Source organism: Hypanus sabinus, unplaced genomic scaffold, assembly GCF_030144855.1.
Source record: "Hypanus sabinus isolate sHypSab1 unplaced genomic scaffold, sHypSab1.hap1 scaffold_1140, whole genome shotgun sequence".
Classification (NCBI taxonomy): Eukaryota; Metazoa; Chordata; class Chondrichthyes; order Myliobatiformes; family Dasyatidae; genus Hypanus; species Hypanus sabinus.
The window spans coordinates 124,064-134,433 of NW_026779198.1; the positions used below are offsets into that span (position 1 = coordinate 124,064).

Below are 10,370 nucleotides of genomic sequence, written 5' to 3' on the forward strand. Positions count from 1 at the left end.
TCAGCCAGAGTATGGTAAATAGGTTACACAGGCGGCTGTGGATTCCCACAGTGGGTGTATTGAAGTCAGAGGTGGACAGTTTCTTGATTACACAGGGCATGAAGGAATACGGTAAAAAGGCAGGAGATTGTGGCTGAGGGGGACCTGGATCAGAAATGATGAAATGGCGCAGCAGACTCGATGGCCTTAATCTGCTCCGATATCTCATGGTCTGATTTTAGGTTCCTGTGTTTCCGGGTGTCAGCGTCTCAGTGGATCTGTCCTGGGACCAACAGATTCATGCAAACACGGAGAACGTGTCATGTTCCAGACTGTACAGCGCCAGGCTTCCAAATGCCGGCACGCCCATTCCCCAAAATGTGATGAGATGTCACTTTCCCTTTAAGGCTCAGGCTGACAATTATTGCCCCTCAACATTGCTTCATGGAAAGTCTGTCGTTGACGTCCCCGTGCTGAGCACTCAGTGCTCAAAGTTAGGAGATCCATTTCAAGAACTATTCTTTGTAACAGAAACTTTGGGTGCCTTTACTGCCGTCCAGTTTATTTCGTGTCTGAGTAACAGTGTACTTCAGACCACACTCTACATTTCCCATCGCCACCATAGATCTCTCGTTGCAGAAGGAATTACAACGTGAGCAGTTTGAGAGGATTCTGTCTTTCATTGAAGACCAGCCCATGTGATTGCTGGGAATTATTACACCGCCGCCTGGTGTCGACGCTGCAACACAACAAGGTCGCCAGAGGCGTCAGATAAGCGGTGACTCAACCAGCTCCATGACGGGCACAGCCTTCCCCAACATCGAGCACTTTTCTCCCACCGACAGCGTCGGTCAACAAATCAATCGCACTGCCCAGTCTCTTCCTCCGGGGATGCCAGGCCACAGAATACTCCCACTGCCTTCCTCTCTGCCGTCAGGCCTGTTTCTATCCCCGAAGTATCCCAAAAGACCCAACTCTCACCATTGAATTGTGGTAGCCCCCAAATGCTCTCCGATCCCCACCTACCCCACAGACGTGTGTCTGGCCCCAAAATTAATTCCACTGCACAGTCTCACTAGGAACACCGACATGACCCCAAATCTCACCCCGCTTTGCATGTTCCAATCCAGTAAGAAATGTCTTCACCGAGGACAGCGTTGTTAACAAACTTCTGTGAAAATAAATTGCTGTCATTAATGACTGGAATCGAGCACAATTTAAGGACCGTCACTCTTTGTGTGTCGACGGTAATGTGTGATGGGACGGTGTGGAGGGGTATTCATTCTGTCACAGATCCCGGGACTGTGTGAAAGGGACGGTGTGCAGGGAGATTCACTCTGTGTCTGACCCCGGGAGACTGTGATGGGACAATGTGGAGGGAGATTCATTCTCTGTCTGACCCCGGGAGTGTGTGATGGGACGTTGTGGAGGGATATTGCCTCAGTGTCTGACCCCGGGAGTGTTTGATGGGGCAATGCGAAGGGATATTCACGCTGTGCCTGACCCCGGGACTGCGTGTTGAGACAGTGTGGAGGGAGATTCCCTCAGTGCCTGAACCCGGGAGTGTGTGATGGGACGGTTTGCAGGGAGATTCACTCTGTGTCTGACCCCGTGAGTGTGTGATGGGACGGTGTGGATGGATATTCACTCTGTGCCTGACCCCCGGAGAAGATAATTCAGCGATGTGGAGGGAACCTAGCTTTGTCTACAGTTGAAATGTGTGATGGGACGTTGTGGAGAAAGTTTCATTCTATGTCTGACCCCGGGAATTTATGATTGTACGGTGTGGAAGGAGCTTCACTCTGATGTGGATATATCTTCCTTCCAACTGACACATACCTCTTCCTCGTATGTATTTATTTCAAGAAACTTTGATTCAGAGATAGAACAGAGCTGCTTCGCCCCCTCGTAAGAACTTTCAAACGTGGAAATGAAATAACACAGGTCTTCATTTCTGATCCAGTCCTTGGAACACGCTTTCTCTGGAAATCAGGAACAAGGAACAGTAAATCTCACTCCTATTGTCCATTACGTCCGCTAAGAGTCAGATACAGAAAGTGCATCACTCCACACCATCCCATCTCATAACCGTAGGCTCCGAAACAGAGTGAATCTCCCTCCATACCATCCCTGACACACTCAAGTGTTCAGGCATCTGCTGCGCATTGTCCTATCACACACACACCTGTTTCAGACACAGAGCGCAACACCCCTGTCACCGTCCCATCTCACACTCCCGTGGTTAGACAGAGTGCAACTGCCTCGTCACCGTCCCATCACGCCCTCCCGCGGACACACAGAGTAAAGCTCTGATGGGTGTCCCATCAGAGACACCCGTGGTCACATAGACTGAATCTGCCTCCACACCGTTCAATTATAGACTGTCGGGTCGGCCTCAGACCGAATTTCTATCGACTCTGTAACACATACTCGTGGTCAGAGAGAGACCGCAGGTTCTAACAGAAACACCCGGTGTCAAACGCAAAGTGACATTCGCTATGCAGCAATGCCAGACGCTGTGAGAAGCTACTTCTGTGGCGCTGTATCATGCACTCCCGGGTACAGACACTAGGTGCCGATCTTTACACACTGTCCATGCACTCCCGGAGGTGGACGATGGGTGTCGTTCCACCCACGCCGTCTCATCACATACACCCGGAGTCACACTGTGAGTGTCTCTCCAATCGCACCTTCTCACTGCACATTCCCGAGATCGGCCACAGAGTATACGAGCGGGAGAACGGCGGATGTTCTCTCACCTTTTCTGCTGCTCAGCATCTGGCAGATTTTAGCCTTGGTTTCGTTGAGAGTTCTACACTTCAGTTCGAGGTGACAGAAGTTCTGACGGAGATCGGTTTGCGTTTGATGCTGGTCAGAGAGATCGGTGCTCATGACCGAGAGGTTGCTTTCCAGGACGAACAATTTGTTTTCAAGGATGGAGATGTTTCTTTCGAGGATAAACAATGTATGTTCGAGGATGGAGACGTTGTTGCTTGGGACGGAAACGTTCTTTAGACAGGTGCTCTGGGAGAGATCCAAGCCGGAATTCTCTGATGTCATGGATTCCAGGGTTGAGTTCGGTTCGTGGATTTGTACTGGACACTGGCACTGGGTCCTGTTCATCTCCTGATGTTGCTCCCAAAGTCTCAGGTACTTTTGGTCAGAGGCGAGCAGAGACTGACGGATCTGTAACACTGAGAGAAATGGTGAGGTGTGTGTCTGTGTCACGGCAATTCGTGGGTCGGTCGTACAGTGAGGGAAGTGTGGGTATCGCGTTGTGGGTTGTGTCCATGTCGTTGTCAGTGACGTGTCGATGTCACGCTGAGGGCAGTGTCCGTGTCTTGCAGAGGGGTGTGTCCTCGGTATGGAGAGGAGCGTGTCAGTGTCACAGTAAAGACTGTTTCCGTGTTCCTGTGAGGGGTGTGCTATTGTCACGGTGAGAGGTGACCGTCGTCACTGATGTGATGGTGAAGGACGTGTTGGTGTCACAGTGAAGTAGGCGTAAGTGTCACGCTGAGAGATCTGTCGGTGCCTGAAGCGTTGTTGCAGGGGCCGACGTTTAGATCTCTTTATCAGCTGGATTATTAATGAACCGCAACACTCCGGGTTTGTCCTGCACTCTCACACTGGACCTCTTACATAACGGCCGCCCCGGTTAACTCTATCTACTCTTTGTTAGCAATCGCAAATTGCCTAATGACGGAAGACTGCAAAGAAATCGCAAAGGGTCCGCCCACTTGTTAAACCTCTTGATGGCTCTCCTCAAAACAAGCGACTGCTCGCGATGACTGAATCCCGCCGACAAGTCCCATCGGGCCCCATGCACATCTTAAATCTCTTGCAGGCTCAGGACCGATCAGCCGGCAAAGTATTTACTGACTCTCCTTGATTCACCCATATGTTTTCACCTCCTTTGAGAAGACAACTATCATCACAGAACTCAGATTTCAGTTTGAGATCATTCTGGTTAATCAGACAGATTTCTGGCAAGGCGACAATCGTCAGTAAGACGAAAGAGCTTATTCTGGACTTCAGGAAGGGTAAGACGAATGAACACATCCCAATATTCATAGGGGCTCAGAACTGCAGAGAGCGAGCAGTTCCTATGCGTCAAGATCTTTGAGCATCCATCTGGTCCCAAAATATCATAGTGGTTATGAAGAAGGCAAGTCAGCGGCTATAATTTATTAGGAATTTGAAGGGATTGGGTATGTCAACAGCTGCAATCAAAATCGTCTATAGTTGTACCCTGGAGAGCTTTCTGACAGGCTGCATCACTGTCTGGTATGGAGGGGCTACTGTATAGGACCGAAAGTAGCAGCAGAATTTTCTGAGGCTTGTCAGCTTACAAAGTACCCAGGACAGTATTAGTGAGCGTTTTCCCAGAAAGGCAGCGCCCATTATTAAGGACCTCCAGCAGCCAGGTATGCCCACTTCTCACCATCAGGAAGGAGGAACAGGAGCCTGAATGCACACACTCAGTGGTTCAGGCTCCTTCCCCTCCGCCGTCCGATTTCGAAAAGGATACTGAACACTTGGACACTACCTCACTTGTTAATATATCGAATTTCTGTTTTGCTTGATTTATCATCTATTCTATATATGTATACAAAAATGTATCTATCTGTCAATTTATATTTATTTATTTGTTTGTTTGTTTGTTTAAGTATTTATTTATTTATTAATTATTTTCTTCTATGCTATGTATTACCTTGTAGCAGAAAGCAAGTTTTTTTAGGCTGAGAGAGCGGCTTGGCATTGTTGGTAAAAAGAAAAATAAAATCAAACCATCGGAAGGAATTGACAGAGGATCGTTAGGTGCAGAATCGTTGTGGATCGAGTCAAGGAACTGCAATGTTCAAAAGCCAAATATATCAAAGTGGAAATCAAATTATTCTTCGGATACATAACGTATAAAAGAGAGTCGACAGTAGATATTGGGCTACTGGAAAATGATAGTAATGGGCGACAGGAAGATGGTGAAGGAACATAATAAATTTTTGCTTCAGTATTTACTGAGAAAGGCAACAGCAGTAGGTTTGAGCTTCGAGACTGTCTGAGGGCAGAAGTGAGTAACGGTGCCATAAGTTTAGAGAAGGTGCTTGAGAAACTGAGAGGTCTGAAGTTAGATTAGTCATTTTAAATAGATTATCTGCACACAGGGTTCTGAAGGAGGTAGCTGAAGAAATTGTGGATCATTGCTCATGTTTCTTCAAGAAGAACTGGATTCTGCCCTGGTTCCGGAGACTCGGAAGTTGCAGGTGCCCCTCTACCCTTTAACAACGGGAGAGGCAGAGTTCTCTGAAGGTGAATATGCTGGTTGAGTCTGTGGTGAGGAAGGAAAATAAAACGCTAGCATTGATTTCGAGCGGACTAGAGCACAAAAGCAAGGATCTCATATTGAGCATTTATAAAGCCCTGGCGAGGCCTCAGGTGGAGTATTATGAGCAGCTGTGGGCCCCCCGTATTTAAGAATGGATGTTTTGACATTGGAGATAATTCAAAGGCGAATCACCAAAATGAATTCAAGCTTGTCGAATGAAGAACATTTCATAGCTCTGGGCCTGGACTCACTGAATGTCAAAAAGGTGAAGTGGGAATCTCACTGAAACCCATCGGTGACACGAGGCTTCAGTGTCCGTTGCCGTGTCTCTGTAAGGGTGCTATTGTTGTCACGTTGATTGGCGAGTTGGATTCAGCATGAAGGGGGCGTTGGTGAGGGGTGTATCCGTGTCACGGTGATGAGCGTGTTGGTGTCAAAAGTGCGGGTTGTGTCAGCGTCACTGTGAGATTTTACGTGGTGACCTGAATCCACTCCGTTTCATTGCTGTCTGACTCCACGCGCAGCCTGTTTGACTCACCATGGATCGAGAGCCCGGTAACTATCGCGACGAGGACGGACGTAACGAGGCAGAGTAGGCAGATCTTACGGCACGGTCTATGTCTCGGCTCCTGTTCATGCGCAGCTGTGGAGAGACCATCCAGCGTGTGCGTGAATTCAGCCGTGTCCCCGGTGGTATTCCCTTCCACCCGCCACCCGCGCTCTCTCCTTCCACCATGATCACCCTCTCCTGCCTCTCTCAATCTCACCCACTTTCCAGCCGTCGTATTTGACAGTCCCAAATCCTGTACTCGGCAAAGACTGTCTCATGTCTGATTGACTTTTCCTAGTTGTAAGTTGTTCAGAGATTGGTAAATATTTGAGTAAAGATTTGATGATAAATGTATTTTGAATACTAAGCTTTTGACTTTGAGTTGGCCTGCCCACACTAGCCAGTGGATGTGGCGCACAGAACTTATTCTCGCTCGTGGTCTGAGACTAATCGTGTTCCGCAGTGACCTGCCCGGGACCTCTGGTATTTTTGATGTATCGGATTGACAAGGATGAAAATGGAGCTGGGTGGGTTGTAATCTTGCGAGTCGCCCAAAGTTTGGTGACATTGTGGACTGTGTGGAAGATCGCCCACGGATTCACTGGGATATCGATCAGTTGTAAATGTGGTTGGGGAAAAGGGAGAAAGAGGTTAACCCGGGTAAGTGTGAGGTTTTGAGCTTTGCCAAGTCAAATGTAAAGGGGCAGCACAGAGGTGACGGCAAGAATCTTTAATGTCGACCTATAAAGTGACCTTGGGTCGACAGTGCATGTTAGTGAGTGGTAAAGAGTTGACTTCTGACGGGCCTTTGACAACATCCCTCTCATGGGAGATTCATTTACAAGTTTGCGATGCATGGGATCCACTGCGAGTTATCTATTTCGAATTCTAATCCACAGAACACATAGGGCGGAGGCCGCTGGTTGGACGTCAGCGACGTGGAAAAACCCGCATGAAAACCGGGATAATAATATAGGCTTTGTGTGTTCAGGACATTACGCCTGGTAAATTTGGAAATTGGTTTATTATTGTCACAGAGAGAAGACAGAGCAAGCAGTTCAACACAAAACAGACCCACAGTGTTTTCCCGAGTACATTCCCTCTGGTACTAGCATTTCTAATTTAGGTGGAAAAAAGGTTCTGTCAGTTCTGTCGTGTCTCAGATAATCTGTCCTATCTCCGCTCGTCTTCCGCCGCTCCAGGGAAAACAGCCCACGGGTCCGACCGACCTCTCGTTGTAACACAAGTCATCGAAACCGGGCGGCGTCCTGTTGACCCTCTCTGGAGGCTCTCCAAAGCCCCGACATCCTTCCGATAATTTGGTGACCGGAACTCGACACAATCTGCCTGATACAGCCCAGTCTGAGCATTATAATGTTGCCGCATAACCTCCTGACTTGCTGACATAACGCCCCGACTAATAAAGGCAACCATGGCATTCGACATCTCAATCATCCTATCAAACTGTGTAGCCACGTGCAATGGCACTGGGCCCCAAGATCCCACTGCTCTGGGCGTTGGCTTTAATAGTGTGACTTCTGTTCGCATTTGGCATACCAAAATACAAAAACTTACGGTTTTACTGGGTTAACCTTCATCTGCCCTTTCTCCAACCCATATATGTAACTGATCCATATCCCAGTGACTATCCCAGTTTGGGCTCCTTATTTAAGAAAGTGTGTGCTGACATAGGAGAACGTTCATAGAAGATTCACTAGAATGATTCTGGAATGAGAGCGTTAACATATGTTGAACGTTTGACCGCACTTGGACTGTACTCCTTGGAGTTTACAAGAATGAGGGGGGACCTCATAGAAACATTTCGAATACTGAAAGGCATGGACAGAGTGGGTGAGGCAAAGTTGTTTCCCATGGCGGAGGAGTCTATTACGAGAGGACATGACTTGAGAATTGTAGGGCGCCCATTCAGAACAAGGATTGCGATTTTTTTGGCCAGAGGGTGGTGAATCTCTTGAAATTGTTGCCACGGGTGGCAGTGGAGGCTAAGTCATTGGGTGTATTTAAGGCAGAATTTGATAAGTATCTGAGTAGTCAGGCATCAAATGTTATGGTGAGAAGCCGTGGAATGGGACTAAAGGGGAGATTAGATCAGCTCATGATGAAACGGCGGAGCAGAATCGATGGGTCGAATGGCCGACTTCTTCTCCTTTGTCTTATGGTCTGGAATATTTTCCACAGCACCACATACCTTCGGCCAATCTGCAAATCTATTAACCCACTGATCTACATGGTCTCCGGATTATTTATATACATCACAGACAGGAGAGGCCCCAGTTACATCCACAGGTACAGGTCAATTTATTGGAGAATAAGGCAAATCAATCACAGAGTGCAGAATAAAGTGTCACGCGTACTGAGGAAAGGAGGCGCAGGTCCATACCGTCCAAACACACACTCACGGGGTCAGACACAGAGTGAATCTCCCTCCACACCGTCGCACCACACACTCCCGGGTCAGACAAGGAGGGAATCTCCCTCCACACCGTCCCATCACACACTCCCGGGGTCAGACACAGAGTGACTCTCCCTCCACACCGTCCCATCACACACTTCCGGGGTCCGACACAGACTGAAGCTCCCTCCACACCGTCCCATCACAGACGCCGTGGTCAGACACAGAATGAATCTCCCTCCACACCGTTCCAGCAAAAACTCCCAGGGTCAGACACAGAGGGAATCTCCCTCCACACCGTCCCATCACAAACTCCCGAGGTCATACGCAGAGTGAATCTGCCTCCACGCCGTCCCATCACACACTCCCGGGGTCAGACACAGAGTGAATCTCCCTCCACACCGTCCCATCACACACTCCCGTGGTCAGACACAGAGTGAATCTCCCTACACACCGTCTGATCACACACACCCGGGGTCAGACACCGAGTGAATCTTCCTCCAGACCGCCCCAGCACACAATCCCGGGGTCAGACACAGAGTGAATCACCCTCCACACCGTCCCATCACACACCCCCGGTGTCAGACACTGAGTGAATCTCCTTACACACTGTGCTATCACACACTCACGGGGTCAAGCACAGAGTGAATCTCCCTCCACACCGTCCCATCGCACACTTTCGTGGTCCGACACAGAGTAAATCTTCCTCCACACCGTTCCGTAAAACACTCCAGGACTCAGACAGAGATAGAAACTCCCTCCTCTTGTGCGATCAAACGCACCCGTGATCAGACACGTAATGGAGCTCCCTCCCTTCATCATTCCTCCCCACACACCTCTGGATGGAGACCGTGATTCCATCTTGGCATTGATGGAAGAATCGCTCAGTTCTCCTGTCGAGGTTCCTCTGTGTCTCTCAGCTCAGCGAGAGGAAGTAGCCGTTGTCAGAGGAAGCCTGCCTTGATAAGAGGATCAGAACGCCACAAACAAATACCGGATGAGCGGCTGATAAATAGACCTGGGGGAGGAGAGAGATTGTAGATGTTGGGGAGGGTGATCGAGTGAGTCGAGTGTGGCGGGGCAATGAATGTGAGAGTCGGGAGATAGGGGGAGGGAGAGAGATTGGTTTTGGGGGAGAGAGAGAGAAGTGGCTAACAGGGGGCTGTCTGGTTGGAGAGAAAGTGAAGGGGAGTCTGAGGCGTGACCTGAGAAAGTAAGAGATGGAGATGACAAACGTGAAGATAGGGAGACTTGGTGAGGGACTGAGAGACAGAAGGAGTAAAGAGAGGGCGAGCAAACGGGGGAAACAGAGAGTAAGAAATGGAATGTGAGGAACGGAGAGGAGAAGGGGGACGAGAGGGAGAGCGGGAAGGGTGAAGAGGAGTTCATGGAAGTGAGGAGTGAAGGGGAGAGAATGACGATGGAGGCAAAGAGTTCTCGAATGAGCGGGAGAGAGAGGAAATAATTTAAGCGAGGGTAGTGGGGAGGGAAGGGAGTAGAGAGAGAGGACAGGCTCAAGGAGGTGTAATTGGAAGGAGTCTCGGAGGGATTTGTGTCACTAATACAAAGAATCCATTTCGACTATTGTTACAGTTCTGGTCACCGAATTATAGGAAAGAACTCAACAAAATAGAGAGAGTACAGAGGAGATTTGTTAGAATGTTACCTGGGTTTCAGCTCCTAAGTTACAGGGAAAGGTTGAACAAGTTAACTCTTCACTCTTTGGATCGTAGGAGGTTGAGGGTGGGGGGGTACTTGATAGAGGTATTTAAAATTATGAGCGGGATAGAGTTGACGTTGATAGGCATTTTTCCATTGAGAGTAGCGGAGATTCAAACCAGAGGACATGAGACATGATTTGAGAGTTTGGGGGTAAAAGTTTAGGGGTAACACAAGGGGAATTTCTTTACTCAGAGACTGGTAGCTGTTTGGAACGAGCTTCCAGTAGAAGTGGTAGATGAAGGTTCTATATTGTCATTAAAAATCAATAGGTGTATGGACAGGAATGGAATGGAGGTTTATGGGCTAAGTGCAGGTCGTTGGGACTAGGTGAGATTAAGCGTTCGGCACGGACTAGAAGCACCGAGATGGCCCGTTTCCATGCT

General features: G+C 48.8%; 1 protein-coding gene across 1 annotated transcript; it reads right to left on the reverse strand.

The window, feature by feature from the left end:
- Positions 1-1,081: 1,081 nt before the first annotated feature.
- Positions 1,082-9,217, reverse strand: LOC132386393 (uncharacterized). The gene is made up of 5 exons (XM_059958650.1): positions 9,102-9,217; positions 5,841-5,945; positions 2,739-3,173; positions 1,819-1,961; positions 1,082-1,150 (listed from the first exon to the last, which is right to left on the reverse strand). The coding sequence occupies exons 1-5, from the start codon at positions 9,124-9,126 to the stop codon at positions 1,082-1,084; spliced, it is 777 nt and encodes a 258-aa protein (XP_059814633.1). The 5' UTR covers positions 9,127-9,217.
- Between the last annotated feature and the right edge of the window lie 1,153 nt (positions 9,218-10,370).

Bases quoted from the DNA above. Each gene is read 5' to 3' on its own strand.
- LOC132386393 (XM_059958650.1), bottom strand. From the start codon at position 9,126: ATGGAATCACGGTCTCCATCCAGAG. The intron at 3,174-5,840 runs GTGAGTCAAACA...CATTTCTCTCAG, and splicing joins TACCGGGCTCTCGATCCATG to TGTTACAGATCCGTCAGTCT. The intron at 1,962-2,738 runs GTGAGAGAACAT...CCTGATTTCCAG, and splicing joins GATGCTGAGCAGCAGAAAAG to AGAAAGCGTGTTCCAAGGAC.